Raw genomic sequence first — 24,984 nt, forward strand, 5'->3', positions numbered from 1 at the left:
AAGAGGGAGCGGGGAGACGGCACACGGCAGTATCAGGGAATACAGGAGCACAAAGTATCAGCGGCTAGGAAAGCAATATGTCAGTAACTGGTATGGGGCAGCATCGGTGGCTGAAGACAGACACAAGCTGTACCTAGATGTGGTTTTAATGTGGGGGGCACAGTATGAGGAGAAATGAGACAATGATTGAGATGGTTACAAAGGTGAGAGTGATGTGAAACAATATGAGCAACTGAAAAAATGGGTGAGGTGCACGTTGCAGTAATGATACTGGAAGAGTATGAAGCAGCAATCAATCAATCATCGGGGGGTGAATCAGAACAATGTCGGCATGACAAGGGGAGGACCCAAATCAGACTGCGTCAGGATGACAGAAGAAAGAGCCAAACAGAACCGCGTCACTAAGTGAGATAATACCTTATAAAACAGTAACAGAATGATAGAAGGCAAAAGTATGGGAGGAGGGGACATACATATGCAGTATGTAGTTAATCTAAACCATTTCTTAAGTGTTAACTCCAATTTAAGAAACCATGAGAAACCATTATTGACACTCTAGTATCTTAAGCAAATAAAACCTAAACAGATGTGGCATTTTATTATCAGCCTCTGAAGATTTACTCACCTAAAAAAAGAAACTTAAGACATTTTTATTAGTTACTACGGCAACTGCCCATCAGTGCCTACTTGAGTGCCACAAAACAATTAAACCTTTTTAATGGTGCTTTTACCTACAAAAAGGTGCTACGTTCAACATAGTAGGGAGAATAGCACTTTCTAAAAATTTCTCAAATCCAGGGATTAGCAATGGGCCAATTGGCCCACAACCCTGTGCTGCAGTGTAATTTACGGGTATTTCAGCACTGCACAGCCTGGATACGGTACTTGCTGTACTGAGTGTTGTGGGGTCCCAGACAGGAACCCCCGTATGTGGTGCTTGGGGACCCTCCACTACAGCAGGGGTATCTGCAGACACAAGCAGACTTCATCATGGGCATCAGCGAGTCAGCTTCATGCTTCCCGTCACGCGGCAGGATCAGCCAGCAAGAAGCTCATTTTGTGGTCACATACAGTCAGAGTGCAAGCTGTGTGGCTCTCTGCTTGGAAGGAAAAGGCAAGAATCTGGCTTACTGTCAAAATCCCATAGCTCAGAGCTTGGATATGAGTGTATTTGTGTGGAGATATCTATCAATGCAAGTAGTTGTGCCTATTCTACATATGTATGTATGCATGCATGTATGTATGTGCATTATGCTTTTGTGTGTCCATGTATATCAGTGTAACACTACAAGCAGTGTTCACGTGAAACATTAAGGCATGTCCATATTGCCTTATCTAATAGGTACATGGTTAGGTGTGCACACAGTTAGCTGGATAACTTTTATGCAGTTTTGTTTGAACAAAGACTAGCTTTGGAGGATTTTATATAAGTGTGTGCAAATTCTTTTTCCACGATGGAATTTTTGGTTTGTCTAGAACCGGCAAGGATCCCTGATGGCACACATTGTGATAAGCAATGCAAGTCTATGGAGCCTCACTTGCTGATCATAGTGTGATCAGTGCAAGGGAGATCAGAAGAGCGAGAGAAACGAAAAGTAAAAAAAAATAATATATATATATTTTTTTAATGAAATATAACTAAAAATGAGAAATAAAAAACAAAACAATAAAGTGAGCTCTGTGATGTAATTGTGACATCACTGACATACATAAGATATACGAGAGATCTCTAAAGGAATCTCTATCCATATGGCACGGCAACAAATATGTATATGGGGTCTGTAATCCAGGGATGTTTTTATACATACTAGCACTCACAAATATTTTTTGCATGTTTCTATGGTTACAAATTACAGCCTTGTTTATGTCTTTATTTTAAAAGGGATGTTTTATTTGTGCGGGTACAAACACATAATTATGGCACTAAAAAGCCTTGGTAAGGAGAGGTTAATTTCAGGACAGAACGGTGTAAGTCATACCATGTTGAAGTTCCAAAGAAACGTTACATATAGGGAATGGTGGTTTTTGACATCGGCAATGAGAATCACTTTTACAACGCAGCAAATGGACAAATTAGTGTAATGCTGCAGGGAGGGCTTAGGATTTAGGAAGCAGTGTCAGTGCTATAAAGAGAGCTTACATAGAAGAAGATATAGAGAGGTACGTCAGCTGAAGGAAGAGATAAAGAACATTTACAGCGCCACGGGGAAGGTTTAGAAAGTCAGACGCAGGAACAGTTTAAAACCGACATGGTATTCATACCGCAGAGACGGTTTAAAACTGAAGAGAGATGCAGGCTGAAAGAAAAGTGAAAAGAAACTCATTTAAAAAAAGGGGATAGTGGTGAGGGATAAATCAAAAAATTCAAATGGCAGCATAACAAGATGTATCTTAATCATCTTTCTGGCTGGAGATATGAAGAGGTTTTGAAGAAACCTGCGCATGGATCACTCTTTGTGCTTTTAAGACAAAGATAGACAGCAAGCAAAAACAAAGAACATGTGTATGTTCTCTCATAAATCAATCTTAAATGGAAAAATGTCAATGGAATATAATTTACTGCCAAAAAGATAAATAAAAGCTTTTCAGTTCCTGAGGGTGAGAAATAAAACCTCTAATTTGCAAACCTCTTTTGGGTCTAGAAATGGCTGCAAAGTTGCACTAAAACTGAAAAAACATCATTTTTCTGATAATTAGCATTCTTCCTAACTAGCGAAAAAAAATAGCGTAGTGGGTTTTTACAGACTGATTCAGAAGGTTTTTATTCCAGAGGAATGGCCAGCATATCAAACATAAAACACATAAGTCAAAGAAGCACAGATGTCACTGTCATGTACAAGCACAGTTTTATTTCTACATGCATACACTATGGCCTTTACATTAAAGTATTCTAAATCAGTCTGTTTTTAAACATGCTGACGACTTTCTCTCTACTGCAAATAAAAATCGAATAAGGGACTCTGGCTTTCTGATTTGCAATATGCAATATGTTCCTAGCCCGTCTTTGTTATTTTGTATCTTAGAAGAACGAAAGGACTTATTGGATTTAGCGGAATAATGCCTTAGGCATGCATGACTTTACTGTAATCAATGCAGTTTCATGAATGCAAATATATATTTCCCGACGAGAGACCTGCTATGTAAGTTGTAGACCCCAAGGATGACAGGACCATTATGAACTAGCAGCTAAAATACAACATCTAAAAACAAGACACTTGCTGTTGGACTCACACGGCAAGCACCTTAGTGAGGGTTCTAAAGATTTACTCAATAGGTGTAAGGATAAAATAAAAATAGATATCGTTATGTGATTAATGGGGAGAACCTTTACTAGAAAGTAGAGGTTCATAAGGAGTAACATCCAAGTGCAGTCCCAGGGGGACATTCAAGAAGCGGAGGCGATGACAGCTTTGCCGTCAGAGGCACTACTGCTCCGTTTGCAAAAGGTGACTGATCTGTTTTGTCTATTGATATTACAATACATGCTTATCCGCAGCTTGTCTATAGGTCCTGAATACACAGAGCATGAGTTATGATCTGTCAGCCTAGAGGGCATGCTCCTGAAAATCTGTTTGACGAACATAAATGACTGGGTTGTGCAGCGGCAGCCCCTCTAATTCAATCCTGCAAGGAAAGCCAGTGTTCTTCTGGTCTCTAATGAATCCCATAAAATACTGCCTCGGCACCAATCTAAATAAATGATTTGTCCATATGAAGGTTAATGATAAAAAAATAAGAAAAGCTACTACTTCTCAAAGAAAATAAATCAATGAATGGGATGTTTGAGGTGAAAGCTTTAGCTAGGTGTGGAGGATTCCAGGATGCCATATGCTTTAGGGACAGTTTGGAAAGAGATGATGGTGCTAGAGGCCATCTGAATGGTGACAAAAGGATATACAGATAAAGATGTCAGATTGGTTTCTATAGATGTTAAAAGGCAGACAAGAGAGAGCGGAGTTAATGTAATACATCATTAGGAATACGTGTAGCAGCGTAAACATTAGCATCACAGATCAATGTAACAGCTGGACATACAGTTGAAAATAGACGTTAGCTGCTACATTCCTCATCTAATTTTACACATGCCATCTAAATGCTCAGTAAGATGCTGCTACACTCACGTATGGTTAGTGTCACACAGAGGATGTCAGTATTACACTCACACACGCATACACAATACCTGGCACACACTATGCTTCACGCTCAGATGCAGACTGCTCTCCTCCCCTGACAGGAAAAAAGAAAAACGCCAGAGCGTGTGAACAGGTTCGCTACATTAAGGTTAGCATGCGGTCACGAAATGTGCGCCTCCTAACAGGGACATATCACGGATCCTATACCATTACTGCCACACAGCAGCCCATAACGAAGCACAATTACAGTAACCGTGACGCAAGAAGGCTGGCGTATAATGAACCCAGTCTCAAAATCTGAAATACCATGTGTGAGCAAGAGAGTAAAAACGATTTAAGCATCCCCCTTCCCTAGTTATCTCACAGCACATGCTGACCCTTGCCCTCGTCTGCCCTTCTATTCTCCATGCTGGTTACATTCTCCCATATTTCTTACCTTTTTGATTGTGTTTTGCTTGCTGCCTGCATTTTCATGCATTATGTCCATGGCCGTCTCTCTCTCCTTGAGTTTCAGAGACTCGATTTCTGTCTTGAGCTCGTTAAGCTGTTCCTGCAGGTGGCGGCTCTTCTCCATATATTCCACCCTAAGGTACGGTAATGTGATGCATCAGAGACATTGCACCCTTCATATAGCACGCTCAGAGCTGCAACATTTTCAATTTACTATACAACCCAGGTCACACGGGACACAGATTGAATAAGTACATAACACTAAATTAAGCCTGTTCATATGAACATAAAATCTTATCAAGGATGAAATTTGGGATGGATGCAAGGGTAAGAGCTTTGAGTACAGCCTGTACACCAGTTCCCATAAAATACATTATGAAATTGGAAAGGGTACAAAGGATCACAACAACACTAATAAAGGGAATTGAGGAATTAAGTTATGAAGAGCGGCAAGGCAAATTGGTTTGTTTAATCAGAAAAATTGGCTTCAAGAGTGGTGATCTGATTACCGTATGCAGGTACTTTCAAGGACGCTGTAAGAACTTCCCAAGAGAATTGTAAATCTCACAGCACTAACAAAGAGAAAGAGGCCCACAAACGGTTTGGGGAAAGGAGGTTTCACTTCAGCATATACCAAGTGGACAACCATCAAAAACTTGCCAAGAAACGTAGGTCTATAGGGCTACTAAATGGAAACTGATAGGTGTTCCTATGTAAAACTGCCACCACACATAGCTCTATCCACAATGCCCTGGGGTAAACATTCTGGGTTTCTGAGACTCAAGATTGTAGAAGCACTACTAAGAGAAAAATACGGTACTTTTTAACAGGGTGTAGTGGTAAATGAGCCAATAGTTACTGTCAAACTATAAAAAAAACTTCTCAAATAAGTAAGAAAGTGGAAGGAAGATGTGTTAGCATGAAGTTGTTCCTTACTTTTCCTTTTCAATTTCCATTGACAGTCGTTTCATGTCTGTGTCCTTGAAATCATAGGGCATGCTATCGCTGAGCATGTTGAAGCTTGGCACATCGACAGTGGCCACCGAAGTACTACTTGATCCTGCCGCTTGCTGTAGAGATTTTTGTCTTTAGTAAATACATATTACAAAAAAGAAAAAACCAAAACAAAAACATATTTTCCACTAAGCCCTTAGACTGAAAACTTTGCCTTGTAGAAAGCTGGAGAGAAGATTAGGAACTTGGGGGCAGCTGGATCCGTGTCACTGCATGCATCCAGAACGGATGGGCAAGCTGTACTGAACCTTCAAAACCCGAAGAGATCACTTTTGCCGATAATATCAATCACGGTATGTGTTCTAACATCTCACCGTGTAAGACGATGTTTTACTTGTAATCTCCAGAAGTTTTTGCTTGGCACGACGTTCAGAGTCTCGAGCTTCTTGTAACTCCTGTTTTAATTGCTCTGCTTCTTTTGCTCTGAAGGGGGGAGCATATGAAATCATTTTATGACACTCACAGTAATGTTTTGGCCACTACTTTTAAACTTGTGCTCAAATTCTTCCTATTAGTCCAAACACAGTACCCCTAGCTGCAAAATAACAATAAAAAATGTACATAATATGTTCGAACCGCCACTACACAGACAACAGTATTCTACTCCAGAAGTACATGTATTGAAATCCTCCACCTTTGTGCCACATTATAAAGCCAGTGGCAAAGTTTTAAATATATTCTCATCTTTGAAAACATTTGATGGAGAACAATGCTTCACATTTGTATCATGTTAATTCGGCTCTCTGTTAATATATTATGCATTAAGGTCGTGATGGGGGGGGGGGGGTACCTTTTTTTTGTATAAACCTGACACTTTGACAGCATGAACACATCTCTTCATCTCTTCTTTATACTTCTCTAAGTGCAGGGAACTGTTTTAGCTAGTGATTTCCATTAATTATTGATTTATATAGCGCCATCATATTCTGCAGAGCCTTAAGATGGTTAAACAGGACATAGGTAATGGACTCTCAGAAACAAATGGTGAGGAGGGCAATGTTCAAAATGAGCTAACACAGGGCACTGATCTTCAAATCAGCCACCTTTTAGTAAAACCTGTTACAATACACCCCGTCATACTGTGTCTTTCTCTGGGGGAGGGGGGTCCCTTTCCTCCATAATATTAAAGGGATGATAATATCTCAGACACAAACCAACTCTTATATCATTAAGATCCAGTTAACTTCTCTTTACACTAGTTCTAAAATGATTGATTTGACTGTGGACCATATTTATAAGGTTTAATACATACACAAATCAGAGAAAGTTTAAAAAAAAAAAAACGTTGTTACAAAAATTCCCTGCTGGAGTCTACCACATATTCACAATCATTGTGGGCATTCTTTATTTCCATGTAAATCCCAAATACAAGACTGCACTGCAGCCCTTTAAAAGAAGAACAATCCATTTTAAGCATAAATTAATATTTGTATTATTTTCTCCAGCCGTTTAATTTGCCTATACTCACCTTCGTTCTGACTCCTCTGCCATCTTAAGGGCAAGCATCTCGGTCTCAAGCACCTTCTGCTCCATGAGCCTCTTCTCCTCCTCGCTGCGGATGGCAGTGGCTTTAATCCTTTGCATCTCCTGCTCAGCCTCGGCTGCTTTTTGGGCTAGAAGCTTGGCCTCCTCTTCTGTGATCTGAGCCTTCTCCGCTAACAAATCGGCAGTCTCCTCCGACCTCATCTGTGTCAAGGAGGAGAAAGCTGAAACCAAACATGCTTTGGCCCAATACACACACATTTAGCCCTACCATACCAGTGTCTTAGGTGACTGCCTAGATTGCTGAACTGGTAGAGGGCACCACCACCAGGTTCTCCCCTACAAAAACGTGAATTTCATATATTCCAGGCACCACACTTCCAACAACTTATGGGCATGCAACACCATTTATTGCATCTCAAAAGTACAGTGATCAGTTATCAGTGTGATGATAAAGTTGTTGGGGATTTTTTTTTGCCACATAGCATCCTCCTTGGGATGTGAGCAAGCACTCACCAAAGCATCATTAGCCATCTGTGCCTCCTCTTTAATCTGTAGCAACCTCCTCTCCAACTCATCACGAGTTCTCTCAGCTTCCTCTCTCAATTGCTTCTCCCGCGCTAGCCGCTGGCGCTCCATCTGGGAGAATTTACAAAAAAAGACCATAATGGCTGTTACATACATATATTTTTATAATATACACCGAACAAGAGAGAAAGAAGTTAGAGGGAAAAACACTAGGGGAAGGGAGACAGACGACACAGGGGGAAGACCAGTGTGCCTAAAAGGACACTCGGGGCAGATGGGGAAATTAAAAACATGAAGTTGCAGAAAAGGTAATTAAACTAATTTAGGGATTAGATGGAAAGAGCTAGAAAATCACACTAGTATTAAGAAGCGCTAAAAAAAAAACAAAAAAAGGTCTCCCTCATATTAGCTAGACACCCTCCTATAAACTTCCAAGTTTATATTCAACATGTATATTCATTTTCTCCCAGACCCGCTTCAGTCCCCTCTGCAGGAAAGCCAGGAGGCATTTCTTTAAATAACAGGCTTTCCTTCAGTCGTTTTTCTCTCTCCGACCTGGTATCCTGTTTGCTTTGACCTTTGCTTTCTTGCCTGCGCATACTCATCGTATCTACCTAAACATACACAGGCAACATGTCAGATAGGGGCATATCAAGGACACATGCTCAAACGTTAACATCTTTCCATCCTTTCTTCTTATCACTGGTGCTTCCTATCTCTTTCTCTGCATCCCAGGGTTTGCCGCTCTATTACTCTTATCGTTACACATAGACATAGATAGACGTTTTTATCAGCCACTTTTACAAAGACCTGTAGAGTAATATAGAATGAGGACAGGACACTTTAGTTAATAGCGACGCCATGTGGTCGTGCCCAGAACTGCATCGTGATGCATGCTCGTCAGGCTTAGTCATACAGATGAGTGAGCGCGAGGGGATGAGTCAATGGCTAAGGCCGTGAGTTTGAATGCCAAGTGCTGCGGAGGCGTCACACTGCGACGGGCCTGTTCATTCTGATGGCATTAACATTCCTGTCTGGTTGTAACAGTACTTCGTGCCTCTGTCAAAGGGATTGGGTAATTGTAGATCACACTCAAGCGCAGACTGCGGACAAGGGACTCGGCCAGCCTCCTGAAGATGCCTTGTACAAAACTACTGCCCTTCAGCAGGAGATAGGTGTAGTAGCAGCGAGCAAAGGAGTTCATAAATCGGTCTATGAGGCATGAGCCAGTACAGTGTCTCTTCAATGCAGAAGAGACAAATGACAGGTGCAATTCAGTAAAAATAATGATCCTGGAGGGCATAATTTCTGTAACCTGCAGCTAAAGCAATAGTCTCAGAGGCTTGTCACCAGGCAATGCGAGCCATGCAGATAATACTATTCAGTGTTTCCTTTGCCTTCAACTTCAAAGGAGCAAGGCACAGATTTAATGAGACATGATCTTTTTACTACATAGCTGTACCAAAAAGAAAGCCTACATCATTGAATGTAATGCAAGCTTTGTGCCATCTTGAGTCAAAATCTAGCAGTTCTTTTCACCTTTGCTTTATGAAGCGATATGAAAGCGAGCAATGAATCTGATCTGTTCCATCAATGTGATCCATTATGTAAACTCACCTGTTTCCTGGCCTTTTCTTCACGAGCCTGAGCTTTCATCTGCTGCACTTCCAGGGAGTCAGATTTCCTTCTGCGCATGAACAAGTCATGGTTGCCAATGCAAAGTTGTAGAATCTTGGTCCAAATAATAATAAAAAAAAAACAAATGTAAACATAAATGAGTGTCCCATTAAGCCTCATAAGGGTCATCTCATCTTGCAACTGACATACATGTGTGTTATGCCTGATCACAAAATGCTTTTCCAATCACTGCATCCAAGACTGCCATTTACAAATGCCTATTTCACCCCACAATCCATTCACACCCACCCACCCCCCCAATATTTCACGCAAGATACATATGTAGGATTTACAGTTACATTCTATGGATGTGCCCCAACTGTTTGTTCTGTTGTATACACTATTATAGAATGCAGCAATAGATTATATATTATATCTCAAGCAAATACACAGATGAAAATACACGTTGCTAAGGTGGATTGCATATAGATATAGATTGAACTATCACTATGCTCAGGGATGTTACTAGGGAGGCTACTGGGGTTGAAGCCAGAGTCTCAACTTCATAGCCCCGAATGGAGACTCTGGGGCCGAAGCATACTTGTCAAATGTAATAATTAATAAGATTAGCAATAGGGAGAAATGAAAGATAATGCAAGGGAGGAGATATGGTGACAAAGGGGGAGAGATAAAGAGAAAGAAGAGATAGAGATGAAGAGTAGAAGAGAGAATGAGAGATGAGAAGAGATAAGAAGTAGGAGGGATAACGAGAACAGGAGAGAAGGAGAAAAGAGATAGAGAAAAAGAGAAATGATAAAGAGAAATGGAAGAAAAGAAATAGGGAGAAAAGAGATAGGATGAGACAAAGAGAAAGGTGAGACAATAAAAGGGAGACAAAACAGAAAGGGAAGATACAGAAAGGAGAGATAAATGGAAGAGATAATGAGAAAGCAGAGAATGAAGAGGAGACCAACGTGGGTGCAATGTGAGTGCAGAGCAATTCCTGTGGGTGCTGGGGCAAGTCCTTATGTATATATTATAGAGTTGAAATGGAATGTCTACTTCACGGAGGTTGCCGGAAAGTTAATTTATAAATGTGTGTGCGTGTGTGCGTGTGTGCGTGTGTATACACACTAACTTTCAAATGTTTGGGGTCACTTTTTAGCCTTGAACTTGGATTAGCAAACACAATGTGCCATAGGAACACAGGGGTGATGGAAGTGATAAAGGGGCCTCTGTACACCTATGAAGATATAAAATAAGCCGTTTCCAGCTACGATAGTAATTTAAAACATTAACGGCTGTGCTGTATTTCTGATTGCCTTGATCGTCTAGCCATTAATACTATGATATATTTTCTCAGCTGCCATCCGAACGCCTTCTAGATATGACATTATATCCTATGCCCCACCTATGAAGATATGTGGCGCCCAGGTAACAGCATACTATAGAGGCTCTGGCAGCTCAGCACAGTCCTCTGTAATGTAAACGGGACAGATGGTGAGACGAGCGATCTCCCTTACATTCAGCTCATTGAGAAGATCATTTGTGTGTAAAATGAAACATTCATTGTGTTTGTAATCTTAATGAAGTGGTTTTATATTAGTGTTTTACTTGCTGTACCACTAAAATTGAATAAAACACCTGATCTTTTTGTCAAGTGCTTTTCACACTTAATTATTAAATGAATGTCTTAGTTACATTAAGCGTATTATTACAATCAATAATTAACCCCGTTATAATTGCTTGTGAGCTTGTCCAGAACCAGCAACTGAGAGTGAAAGATCGTTCCCCAAATTCCCCCTCTGAAGCTGCTGTTGCATAGATTTCTCCCCCCCCCCCCAATGTTTCTTGTCATGTATATCTCAAGTTCCTGGCACACCTGCTGCTTATTCACTAACCATGTCCTTTACACAGAGTTCTATGAAGCTACATATAGTGGAATGGCAATTAGGTTATCCAGACCGTCAGCAGACAAGTCTATACCTCAGAGCTGACATTCTCTCTCTATAATATATATATATATATATATATATATATATATATATATATATATATATATATATATATATATATATACACACACACACACACACATATACATAGCACGTTTTGGTTAAATGATATTGTATATTATTTGGATAAAATTCATTTTATTGATTGACTAGAGTTATAGGAATTGAAGTCATTGGTTTCCATGATGCCTGCTGCTCACAGAATGCCAATGATGTCATGCTTAAAAAGGTAATAATGGCCTGGAGTCTTTACAGGGTTCTCTTGAACTCAAAGAGCAGCTTACAAGTACATATCAAGCACAGTTCACAGCGTTTACCGGGTGATAGGTTCCTAGATCCCAAAATCTGAAAGTTTTACACGTTCAGTGATTGTGTGGACTGCGGCATCAAGGGCCATAAACCGGTGTAAGACCAGGCTGTTTGAAGAGGACTTTTTTCACGATGGAGATGTGTTCCTAATGGCTGCCCGGCGCGACAATACCTGCTCTTTATTATTATCTGACATGCCCATGAAGCAGAGTGCTGGTTCCACCTTGAAGCAGCAGCTGCAGGAGGATGAACAAGGCCTCAGCTGCCGACTAGCTGCGCCCGATCCCAGCAGTGTGCCATCAAACTGGGAGTTGGAGCAGAATGCCACAGACAAGCTTCTTCAATGGATTGGCAGGTTCATCTACCAGAGGTGCTTCCGCATAATGTTTTTGACACCCGAGGAGCCCGTCTCCTGGATTAGAAGTGTGGACGCCTTTGTCCTTGCAACATGGAAGACAGAGCCTTTCCTGATTCCATCAAACATCATCTTCCTCTTCATGATCTGCAGAAGGGTTATCTCCTCCAAACTTAACAAGAAGGACTTGCAGGATATGCTGATGATGTGTTTGTATGTCGCATATTCATACTTAGGTCCTGAGACCGGGTATCCCGTGAATTTCTTCTGTGCGGAGGGCCGGAAGAAGGGTTTCCATAGCAAATGCGTTGCAATGAGCGGAAGAATGATGCGCATCAACAACGACCGCACATATTATGCCCAGATCTTTGGACTCCTGAAGGCCAAAGGTGACTGTTAAAGCAGAGCATCACCAACGGAGAACATCATGCTGCATATCTCAGCGGTTTTGATTACTGTAGATTAGCATTCCCTTACCCTTTAGTGAGAAGTTCATTAAAAGAAATTACAAAACTTTTTTTTGGTAAATTTGCAGGTTTTGACAAGACTTAAGCACCCCACCTAACACATACATATCTCATAGTAGTAGCTCCATACATCACTTGATTGTCAGTCCATCATCAGATGATGGTGACCAAAACTTTCTAAACTGAGTCTATAGTAGGGGTTAGACAGGGCATTTAAAGTTCTCTGCTGTTGCTATGGTAAATCATAAATGAACAGGGGTGAGTTTCAGTGAGCATTTTAAATGTATCCGTTATTTTCTAATACAAGTAGTATCAGGATGGGCAAGTTTACAAAAGACGTTTTATACTCGCGGTTATTATGGAATATTTTGCCTTTTAAATCAGAGCTGAGCCATCACCTCAGGCCTTCAGACAGATCGTTTTCTGAAACAGTGACTCAGGACAGAGTAACTTACAAGTAGAGTCAATTCAAATGACATCAAATCATGAAGCCACTGACAATGCAGTAGGGCCACATTAAATGCCCCCCTGGGAGATAGCCCTAGAAGAAAGGGTACCTGGCAAGGTAAAAGGTGTGACGTATTGATGTGTGAGGTAGTAAGATGTGATTGATTGAGTGGGGTATGATGGAGCGAGAATGTTTTAGCGTAAATTTGTGAGGAAGTGTGTGTGTGTGTGCTATAGTTATAGTGAGTGAAAGTGTAAGCTAGGGGACAAGCACACCATACCTGCACCTGAGGCCAGAAGGTGCCACACTCTCACATAGAGGGCATGAACTGGAATACACACACCTCAAGAAAGTCCATAAAAAACATATACATACACAAGCATATACATATATTCTACACACACTTACTGAGTCCACCTTTCTCACCCCTCACTTACCAACTTGTTGACACGCAACTTGGAGGAGTTAAACTTGAAGACATCAATCTTCTTATCCAATGGCTTAATGGTGAACTGAAAAATCGACACAAAGAACAAATTTCAATTTGTGATAAAGATAGCTGGGCAATCCAAGAAAACAATTATCTGGCCATTCTGGGAGCAGTAATTTTGGACACATGCATAGCATTAACATGACGGTGGTAATAGCATTTTACTGAGGAAATTACACTATAAACTAATTTTACTCAAAACAATTTGGCCGGTAGGTGATTAGTTATCGATAGTTTTTATTTTGCTTGCAAAAATGCACAAAGTTAGTAAATTATGTAAGTAATAGTTTATTAATTTTACTTAGTAAGTTCATTTGTTCGGTGAATAATTAGGTGGATGGGAAATTGTGTGGATGGTTGCATGGTTTAGCCAGGAACTGCTATATTTACGTGTTAGTAAGGGAGGTAGTTGTTGGTAGATTAGGTTTTTTAACGTTTTAACATTTTATTCAGGACATGTAAGGCCTTTTAAAATCATAGAAATACAAAAAACATAATAAATTAGTGATTACAAAACAAAAAAAACCCAAACATCTAGTTTTTGCCACTTTGCCTAGAATCGAGTAACCGCTAAAACTTCACAAGTGTAATTATAAGTTATTAGTAAAAGTAAATCAATGAAATCCTCAACATGCCTATGCTTGTAACTATTTGGTAAGTGTATCTAGATTCGGTAAAACCTGAGACAGCTTCATCTCTAGAACATCAGAGAGGTTGGGAAGTAAGGTATTTCGGCAACGCCTGAATCACTCGAAGTATCTGCACTGCGGAGCTAGATACTTTGTATCTAAGATTCGGCCTGCAAATACCCAACTACCTAACCCTCTAACAGATATAAGACTAGCCTGCTCAATGCTCCCTGTTCCAAGTGTTACCGAATCCAGATATATTTATCAAATAGTTACTGGAATGAGAGGTCTTTTTATTAAGCAGCCTTCCATCTGATAAGCTGGTTATTTAGGATTGTATTTATTTACTTTGAATAACTAATAAACTTGTGAAGTTAACGATTTCTTCCTGCCAAGCCATATTACTATTATTTGTTCCCAGAGTTACCCCTTAAAAGGAACTTCTACTCCATAGGTGCCACAGCTAATGACAATTTATGTTTAGCAGCATCCCTTGATTACAATAGTACCCCACATATTTTTTTTATATGTTCAGGAGGGTCAAATCCACACTTTACATATTACTCTTTATTATACATTTATTAATAATACTAGCATAAGGAGTTTGGAGATAGTACATTTTAAGAAAGAAAAAATATATATTATTGTCCCTTTTTTATTATTTATTTTCACTCTTCCCGGTGCAGTATGGATCAAGATCCCTTTGGGGATCTCATACATTTTGGGTGCCAGTGATGTCACGGTGATATCACTGGGCCCCCAATAAACGTGATTTATTTAGATTTTTCCCTTAATTTTTTATTTTTATTTTTTTTACAAAAGGGGGAAACTGTGTTACTCCTGCTCTTCTCTTTGCCCTGTCTGTGCCGATCACACTGTGATAATCAAGCAGGGCTCCATTGCCCTGTATTGCTGATCTAAATATGTGGATCAGCCAGCAGGGGACGAATCAGATTACAGCAGGGTCTAGAAAGACCTCTCCTGTCCTTCAGCGACCTTCTGGTGGGTGCCAGCATTGACACCTACTGGAAGGGAATGTCTGGTCGTGTGATCGGGCATTCCTTACATAAACAGTATACAGCGATTGTGTTGTAACACACAGTCAGCAGCTTCTGCCGGCAGGGGACAATCCAGGCTGTCAGACAGTCGGATACCTTGTGTAGCGGCAGAGAGATGTTCCTGTCAGGACATACATGCACATCCTAAGGGTTGTTAAGGGGTTAATACTGAGCGGCAGGGGTTCATACAAACGTTTCCTTGGAAGCCTGATCCAATTGTTGATTTGCTAATTTATATTTATATTTAGGTGGCAAACTCATAAACAGTTTACACTTTGCCTAGTGAATTGTAAATATATTTTTCAGAACAAGTTAAGCTACTCATTACATTTACAGAAATGTGTTTTCATTGGCTGTATGCCAGGTCTAGGGGACATCTGGGAGATCACAGTATCTGAATCCAGCATATTAAAAAGGGATAATACAACTGCTCTTGCATGTAGGCAAGTTGACTTAGCAATAGATCAGCCCCCATTATGCAGGTTATCATGGTAACTGGCATTTTAAATGGTTTTCCCTCCCCCGTCACTATGTTGACATTAAGTTTAACATGTGCATTTAACCCCTTCGTGACAAAGGCTGATTTTACTTTTTGTACCCTTCGTGACAATGGCCTATTTAACATTTCTGCGCTGCTCGTGTTTAGCTGTAATTTTCTTCTTTCCCGTTTACTGAACCCACACACATTAGATATTGTTTTTTTCAGGACAAGAAGGGCTTTCTTTAGATGACATTGTTTTGATTGTATCATATTATTTACTACTAAAAAAAGTATAAAATATGGTGAAAAATTTAGAAAAAAATGACTGTTTCTAACTTTTAGTTGAAAAATCTTTTACTCATCTATAAAAGGTAGTGAAAAAACCTGCTAAATGGATTCTACTATTTGTCCTGAGTTTAGAAATACCCAATGTTTTTATGTTTTTTTTGCTTTTTTCTACCCATTATGGGGCAATAAGTACAGGTAGCGTTTTGCTATTTCAAAGCCATTTTTTCCAAATCTGGTAATTCTTCCCCCCATGTGCCATTTCGGGTATCTTTGAACCCGGCCAATGCAATTTACCCCATCAAATCATATATTTTTGAAAACTAGACAGCCCAGGGTATTCCAAATGCTAGTATTTTAACTATTTCCATGCACCATATCTACCACCAGTTTTTGTCAAACTTTGTGGTAGTCATTTTTTTGCATTTGTTTTTTCACACACATTTTACTTCAGGTATGAATTAAACGGTTCTCACAAAACACCCCAATATGTGTTCAGCACATCTCCTGAGTACAGCGATACCTCACATGAATGATTTTGCCTGGCTGTTTGGGGGCAAAAGGGCCACATTTGGGACATGCGCATTTTTCAATGTTGAACTTTGGCATTTGGGGATCCACTGCCTATGCCCTATTTGGTACATCTTTGAGTCGGGCCATTTCAGTGTGCCCAATAAACCCATATATTTTTGAAAACTAGACACCCCAGGGTATTTCAAATGCTAGTATTTTAACTCTTTCCATGCACCATATCTACCACCAGTCTTTGCCAAACTTTGTGGTAGTCATTTTTTTGCATTTGGTTTTCCACACACATTTTACTTCAGGTATGAATTAAAAAGTTCTCGTATATGTCACTATCACAAAACACCCCAATATGTGTTCAGCAACATCTCCTGAGTACAGTGATACCTCACATGAATGATTTTGCCTGGCCGTTTGGGGGCAAAAGGGCCACATTTGGGGCATGCGCATTTTTCAATGTTGAACTTTGGCATTTGGGGATCCACTGCCCATGCCCTATTTGGTACATCTTTGAGCCGGGCCATTTCAGTGTGCCCAACAAAACCATATATTTTTCAAAACTAGACACCACAGGGTATTTTAAATGCTGGTATTTTAACTCTTTGCATGCACACATTTTACCACCAGCATGTTTTCAAAGTTTGCAGTAGTATTTTTGTGTGTGTATTTTTCCCACACACACCTACTTTATGTATGAATTTACAGCTCCTGGTATATGCCGCTGTCACACGACACCCCATAATGTGTTCAGCAACATCTCCTGAGTGCAGTGATATCCCACATGCATGGGTGTGTCATTTTTGTGGGAACTAAAAGGCCACATTTGGTACGTGTGCATTTTTCTAATTGGAAATTAGATGTGTGGCCATCCTTCCCCCGGTGTTAATTGGGACGTTGTTGAACCTGGCCAATTCAATTTACCCCATCAAATCATACCTTTTTTAAAAGTAGACACCCCACGGGCATTTAATATGCCAGTATTTTAACTCTTTCCATGCGAGAATTGTTTTAAGCTAATATGCTAATTTTAGGACTTGCTCACAAAAATATATTTTTTATATATATATATTTTTTTTTTGTCTTTTTTTAAAAAAACTATTTTAACATTTTTTTTCAACTTGGAGGTTCCCCTGATAGTGACATCAGTGGGAAATGATTTTTACATTTTACTAGTTTTTTACTATTTTTTTTCTAATTATTATTAATTTTATTTTATTTTTTAATTTATTTTTACTAATCACACTGTGATTAGAAAGCTGGGTTCCATTGACTTGCATGGTGAATGCAGTACCTGTATTCAACCTGCAAGTGGAGCCAAAGTTCTCTAGATGGTCTGGACCATCTAGCGAACTTTTAAAATTTGTTGGTTCCTGTTACAGGGCAGCGGCCATCTTGCTTGATGGCGAAGATCATCGGCAGCTGCGGCTGTGACCGCTCTCCGGAGCGGTCACAGCCCATCGAAAGGTAAGTGTTTGGTGTCGCTGGATGCCTCCTGATCGAGGCATTCCAGCGACACCATTTAAGTTTAGGAGGCGATCGTCGATCGCCTCCTAAACGCTTTTAAAACGGGCGTCCGCCGCCATACAAAGTATGGCGGATGTTGACGCCCCGTGGAGGGGCCAGAGATTGCCCCTTCGTTCCGATCGCGGCGTTGCTGAATGCCTCGAGGTCGAGGCATTCAGCAACGTTTTTTGGGTGCAGAAAGCGAAAACAGATCGCTTTCTGCACCCGTTTAAAGACGTGCCGGTCCTGGCACGTCAATTGTCGTAAAGCATATGCTTTTCCGTGTCGTGCCAGGACCGGCAATTGTCGTTAAGGGGTTAAACAATGTAACAGTTTTTCCTGGAGGTAAGTGAAGGTTATACCAATAGGCTAAGCAACTAATTGGCTGCCCCACTACACACAAAGATTTTCCACAACATATCACGTGTTGATGGCTTCCTGTACCTTGACTAACCACATATTTTTATGTGGTTGGCACTGAAAGGGTCAAATAACTCATATTTACCTCTTTGTCACTGTAGGAGATGTTCCGGATCTCATTCCAGGGGAAAGAGGTTTTTGGTGTTAGTCTATTTTCTGGGTCATAGATATGGAGCCCAAGCGCATCCACTCCCAGAAGAAGCTCAGTACCCTTTTTGTTCTGAAATTGGGGAAAAAAAGTGAATATGCTAATATGGAGGCTCCAATGAAATACTAATGAAATTAGAAAGGGGACACTTGGGGGGGGCAAGAAGGGAGCCCTACAGACCAAGGTCACGACGAAGGGCTGTTTGTAGTGACATTAGTTTCATGTTCCAGTATAAAGATCTGCATGATAGATATTCTAGCCAAATCGGTGTGCAAATCCATTCCTTTCTCACCCGAATGAGGAAGTAATTCACTCCATACATCTCAGTGTCTTGTGCAATTTTTAGGTATTCCATTTCAGCTTCATCTCTGTAAGGAACAAGAAGGCATATTTGTGAAGAGAAAAATAAATAAATAAATAAAAAACAACCCACACCATTTTCACACTCGTTACAACCCGTTACTCACCTGGTACGGCCTCTATGCTCGGCATACCATGCAGTAATCCTCTCTTCCCACATCTCAGGAGTCATTTGATAAAGGTTTATAACCTAACGAGAATTGGCATAAAATGAGTGTGAGAATTTTTGCAATGAAAAGCACATACAAAAAAAAAAAATGAAGAAGAGAACAAAAAGATCGGTGATAATGCTAATAAAGCATAAACAAAAATAACTGCTAAAACTACAATTGTATTTATATGCTATTGGAATTGTTTTGAGCATATGACCCAAACTCACCCTCTTTGGGAGCAGCTCCTCCTCTGCTAAAAACCCTCGCTTGTGTACCGAGGCATCATAGTCTCCATACTAAAAAAAACCCACAATGAACAGTGTAAGTTATTTATCGCACTTTGAGGGCAATGTATTACATCTGGAAATGAACTAACCTATTATTAAAACCACAACAACATCAATAACAGTTAGTCAGCCAGGGGCAATACATTGGACATTAGAGGTATGTTTAATACCATTGTATCCTGAGAAGTGTAATGTGCAGATTGAGCACAAAAGACTATTACAGTTCCTTGATGCACTTTCATTGTCTAATTAACTTTGTGTTTTATCTTAAGACAGGCTTTAACCCCTTCAATCCCCTATAGACGTACCGGGACGTCCAAAAAACGGCCACTAAGAAACCCCTATGGACGTACGGGTACATCTAGCCCTTCGTGCAGCGTCAGGGACACATCCCTGCCGGTGCACGGGCGACCAGGCTGTCGTTTGACAGCCTGGACTCCCCCCCTGGCAGCAGAAGCCAGCGTTGCTGGCTTTCTGCTGCCCGATCTCCTGTAACGGCTTCCGGCGCGAAGCCGGAAAGCTGTTACAGATAGAAATGCTCGATCACGCGATCAGGCTTTCCCTTCCAGGTAACGTCACTACTGACGTGACCTGGAAGTTCACGGGAGGATCGGGTAGCCCAGCAGGGTCTGTTTAGACCCTGCTGGGCTACCCGATCACTCAGATGAGGAGCTGTAACAGTTTCCGGCACTAATGCCGGTAAACTGTTACAGCTGGAAATGCCCGATCAGGCTTTCCCTTCCAGGTGACGTCACTACTGACGTGACCTGGAAGTTCACAGGAGGACAGGGTATCCCTGCAGGGTCTGTCTAGACCCTGCTGGGCTACCCGATAGCTCCGATGAGGGAGCTGTAACAGTTACCGGCACGAATGCCGGTAAACTGTTACAGATCTATGCCCGATCGTGCGATCGGGCATTCCCTCCGGTATGTTATTAGCCCTGGGGGACTGCTCCACACCCGGGGCAGTCCCCCAGTGCCACAAATCTGGCAGCAATGTCACACGATCGCTGTGATGAGTAATCACAGCGATCGTGTGACCGTTTACTGCAGATGCTCTGCCTCTCTCCTCCATCAGAGAGAGAGAGAGAGAGAGAGAGAGAGACAGAGCATCGTGCAGAGCTGCAGAAAAAAAAATAAAAAATCAGTACATAACCCTAACCCTAGATTAACCCTTTACTCCCCACGATCTTCAAAAAAAAAAACCCCTTAAAAAAAAAAACCCTTAAAAAAAAACAAATTTAAAAAAATTTGGGTTTAGTTGGTGGGTGCCCTGTAACGTCCAGAAAACCACAAAAAACTAGGCATGTGGGGTATTTCCGTAATCAGGAGAGGCGGCTGTACACTTTAGGCTGGATTTCTCTGCCGTAACACATACCCTGTACAAAATATCCTCAGAAACACAGAAGTGTTGGTGAAAAAAGCGCACGAAATTAGAGCAACGGCTGACTTTGGCAGTGATTGGCGGCCAAATGGTTGCATGGAAGTTGTCCAAATGTTCTTGATGAGATACACTGGGTTGTCTGCTTTACAGAAATATATACTTTTATGGGGGTATTTATAATTAGGGGGGTGCTAAGCAGCCCCAAATGAAACATAGGTCTACTAAAGCAAAATGTGAAAATTCCCTTTTGTGCCCTGTAAAGTCCAGAAAACCACAAAAAAACTAGGCATGTGGGGTATTTCCGTAATCAGGAGAGGCGGCTGAACAATTTAGGATAGATTTCTCTGCCGTAACACATACCCTGTACAAAAAATCCTAAGACTACTACAAAATACTAAGACGCGTTGGTGAAAAAAGTGCAGGAACTAATTTCTGTGGCCACATTTGACAGTGATTGGTGGCCAAATACCTGCATGTAGAATGCCCAAATATCTCTGATAGGATAGCCTGGATTTTCTGCTTTACAGAAATATATACCTTTGTGGGTGTTTTTGTTTTATTTGTTTAAAATTAGAGTTGCAGTCCCATCATACCTAATGTAAAACTTTAACGGCTTTGTATAAAGTAATGTACACCTTATAGTATGTTGCCTATGTGTGCTGGGAAAATATGGAAAATCTATATAAATTAGGTATTTCTGAAATCAGGACACCTGAATTGATAAATGTGGATGGAATTTTCTGTCTCTTTACCTAATTTTGTGAGGATTCAGAGGGAAAATGTAAAAAAACTTAGATGTTTTTTTCTAATTTTTGCTAGTTTTTACTAAATTTCTAATTCTAAATTTTCAGCTAATCATCCAACTATGGTATCAAAAGAAAGCTCTATCTCTCTTGAAAAAACAATATATAGTTTATATGGGTACACTATTCACAGGAAAAGAGAATCATCGCTGAACCGACATAGCGCAAAAATTGCTCCGGGCTTTGAGGTACCAAAAACCCCTGGGATTGAAGGGGTTAATAAGGCCATGACAAGTGATCAATAAAAGGAATACCCTACGCTTTCATATTGTTTGAATCTACATTGGACAATGGGGTGCTTTTCAATGAATACTAAACATGTTTGTTGCAATGGACAATTTTCATACAAAACTGTCCACACCTCACCCCCTGAGTATCTTAGTGGTTAAGTTCTCAATATGATGTTAACATATGTGTGTAGATTAAGAGGATAATTGTGTATCAGAGCATGATACTTAAATTTTCATAAACACACATATTCATTTAAAAGTCTATATTTAATAAACTGATATTAATAAAGACTGCAAGGCCCATAGCTACCTGATTACATTCTTTTAAAATGAATTAAATATTATATATTTTAATTTATACTTATATTTCCAGTTTAAACTGAATCACATGCGGCTTTCCAACTTCCCATAATATCCTTGTTATCTATTAATCTAGACTGTAATCTTATTTAAGAAAGCCCCCCTCACGTCCAAGTCCAAATTGTTAGGGGCAGTACTCTTAATATGAAGTGTACTCATACAGAGCTGCAGAATACGATGGGGGGTATAAAACAATAAATATTTCTCTTAATCTGTATACCGTAAAAATAGGCACATTACATGTGTTTTGCTGCACTTTTTAACATATTGACACACGTACCTTTGCTTGTACAGCATAAGAGGCCAACAGCACAGAGGCTTCAGGTGGACAATAGATTTTCTCCTCAAGAATCTGCTTTTTAACCTGTTAAAATTAAATTAAGAGAGATGAGTTCCGATACGTTAAATATATACAGAGCGGTGGAGGGATGAACATTTGTACCTGCAAGAAGAAGAGATGTTGGGTTATCTCCTGTACAAGCTCCTCCTCCACATTTTCAGGGTAAAACTTGGCAAGAAAGTAGAAGGTAACAGGTTCTTCTTTAGGAACATCATGGTCCAAGACCTGAAATATAATAAATAATTATATAGGCAAGAAAAAAAATAAAAATAAAATTATATATATATATATATATATATATATATATATACACACACACACACACAAAACCATTATAATATTATTCACCTTCTTATCCATCTTAAGCCATGCGATAGTATCCTTTACAGTATACTGGAGTCCAAAAAACCAGGTTTCCCTTAGACCAAGAGTACGGCACACTTGGTCAAATAGGTCCTTCCCTTTCCAGTTGACCTGCGTGAAGGAAAATGTCCTTATTAATTAAAAAGATCAATATTTTTAATAAATGTATATTGCCCTACCGACGTAACAGCTTGACACATTGAATACATCCCACAGTGTGCTGGCCAGCGTCTCTACAGAGAAAAGTATGAAGGTCAAACCGATACCCAACACTTATTGCTAGAAGTCATCAGCTAACGTCTGGAACCATTTAGACATTTTTATTACTATTTGGGGATTTATTTTTTTTTATTTTTTTTTTAAACAGGAACTATCAGCATTACAGCTTTTAGCATAAATATGTTCATTGATCAATATTAAAACTGCCAATGTTTCCTCTTAGATTGTTAATAGACGTAGTACCGTATTGGTTCAATTATAAAACGACCCCCTAAAATTTGAATATTAATTTGGGGAAAAAAGAAAAAGCCTAAATATAAGACTACACTATAGGCAAAAAAGTTTTATTAGTAAATATTAAAGTAAACTTTTCATATTTCATAAAAGCTATGATTGAGAAAAATTATTTTTGTTTCCTTTTATTTGCCACTCTGCCTCCCAGATATGCCTTTTAACCCCCTATTTGCCACTCTGCCTTATACACCATGTGATGCCGGCACTCCGTCATAGAAGCCCCAGAGGAAATGCCGGCAGCAGCAGATGTTGTCTGCACGCATCGCACAGACCTCCACCAGCTGTCAGAGAGGAGGATTCAGGTCCCCTGCAGCGCTGCGGGGGAAATCGGGATCTTAGTCTTGTAGCCAGACCTCTATTTGAGGTCTGATTAGAAGACGACCTCGAATATAAGACGATGGTTATTTTTCAGAGCATTTGCTCTGAAAAATACCTTGTCTTATAATCGAGCAAATACGGTACTTTCATAGATACATATGGTAAAAAGTTTCCACAGGGAAGCTGAGATCAGTGTATAAATACCGAACAGCTAACATTATCTCATCATTTTCCTGTCCTGAAATGCTTTCCATTCTCTTTAAGCAGCATTATAAAGGCTGTATGGACCAATCAACAGCTATCAGAAACTTAACAATAGGGTAGATATAACTTAACAGGGAAAAACAACAGTGCAGATCGTGAGAACAGGACGTTAAAACAACTGATCCCGCGATAAACAAATGAGGCGGGTTATCGTAATCTGTTTGCACACATTTTTATAGTGTACAGAACTGTAGCAGACCCAATTTAAAATTAAGGCTTAAAAATGTGGTTTTCAGGAATGAATATCTGCTCATGTTCACAGAGAAGTTGAAGGACTTGATTTGAAGGAAGCCTGGCGGTAGATAGGAGGACTGGCCTTCCAGCGGAAGCGATGGAGTTTCTTAGGCCATGAGAATGAATGCATGGTTTGGATAGGCAAAGGTTTCCCCAACAAGACCAACAACCAAAAAAGGAGAGGCCTCACAGTCGATAGGAAAAAAGTAGGTTAGATTGGCCAAATAACTCTAATCTACTCTCAAATTGTATGTTTTTGCCTCCGGAGTAACAGCTGAATTGATTTATCTGTTTAACTAGATCCCTTATTTTAAGTCACCACCACCTTGAAAGAAATCCACAAGTTATTACTAGTAATAGTAATATCATTGTTTATGATTCCTCCTCATCCTGATGTGATGAGACTACACGCTCTTTGATTCTGGCAAGCAAGAATCCAAAAGCCGTAAATGTATCATGTGCTGTTTCACATCGCGGACCCAAATGTTAGTGTACCTCACAGTTAAACTCCATCTCAGCATCCATGGTAATTATTCTGACATTGAAAGTCTTAGGCTGCTTTCGTTTCAGTGAACTGAAACTCATTTTCGATGCAATTGCCCGTGCCATTTTTTTGTTTTTAAAATACGTCCATCAATCGCTCATTACACCAAGAGCAAAGACAGCTTGAAAGCAAAAATCCACGAGCGCAAGAATCCTCCGCGTGCAATGTGTCTTTTTGGATTTCTTCTCATACAAGAAAGTTATCCTCATCCATGTTGAGATTATATGCACAGCACAGATGTCGTCACTGTTGGTCCACCATTTGCTCCATAGCATTTGCTGGGATGTCGTTATTACATATATATTCCAGGGTCTTCATCTCTATAAGAATCTACAAATGGAAAGCAAAAACATGAGTAAACAGGAAAGTGTGGATAGGCAGTGTATAAACACTGCATGTGAATCATGGGGGATAAAGCCTTCAACAGCAATTCTTTTTCATCATTGATAACATTCACCAATACCTAGCGTGAAAGC

General features: G+C 40.1%; 1 protein-coding gene across 1 annotated transcript; it reads right to left on the minus strand.

The window, feature by feature from the left end:
* Positions 1-2,213: 2,213 nt before the first annotated feature.
* Positions 2,214-24,573, minus strand: LOC149290147 (merlin-like). The gene is made up of 17 exons (XM_089489630.1): positions 24,460-24,573; positions 22,621-22,746; positions 22,375-22,497; positions 22,213-22,296; positions 19,097-19,165; positions 18,825-18,907; positions 18,650-18,725; positions 18,295-18,429; positions 13,256-13,330; positions 9,225-9,338; positions 7,596-7,718; positions 7,066-7,283; positions 5,912-6,020; positions 5,520-5,653; positions 4,570-4,717; positions 4,181-4,222; positions 2,214-2,297 (listed from the first exon to the last, which is right to left on the minus strand). The coding sequence occupies exons 1-17, from the start codon at positions 24,571-24,573 to the stop codon at positions 2,214-2,216; spliced, it is 1,857 nt and encodes a 618-aa protein (XP_089345756.1).
* Positions 24,574-24,984: the final 411 nt, after the last annotated feature.

The sequence above is a fragment of the Sceloporus occidentalis genome, unplaced genomic scaffold (assembly GCF_023333645.1).
Source record: "Sceloporus occidentalis isolate IW3139 unplaced genomic scaffold, rSceOcc1.0.p SCAF_40, whole genome shotgun sequence".
NCBI lineage: Eukaryota > Metazoa > Chordata > Lepidosauria > Squamata > Phrynosomatidae > Sceloporus > Sceloporus occidentalis.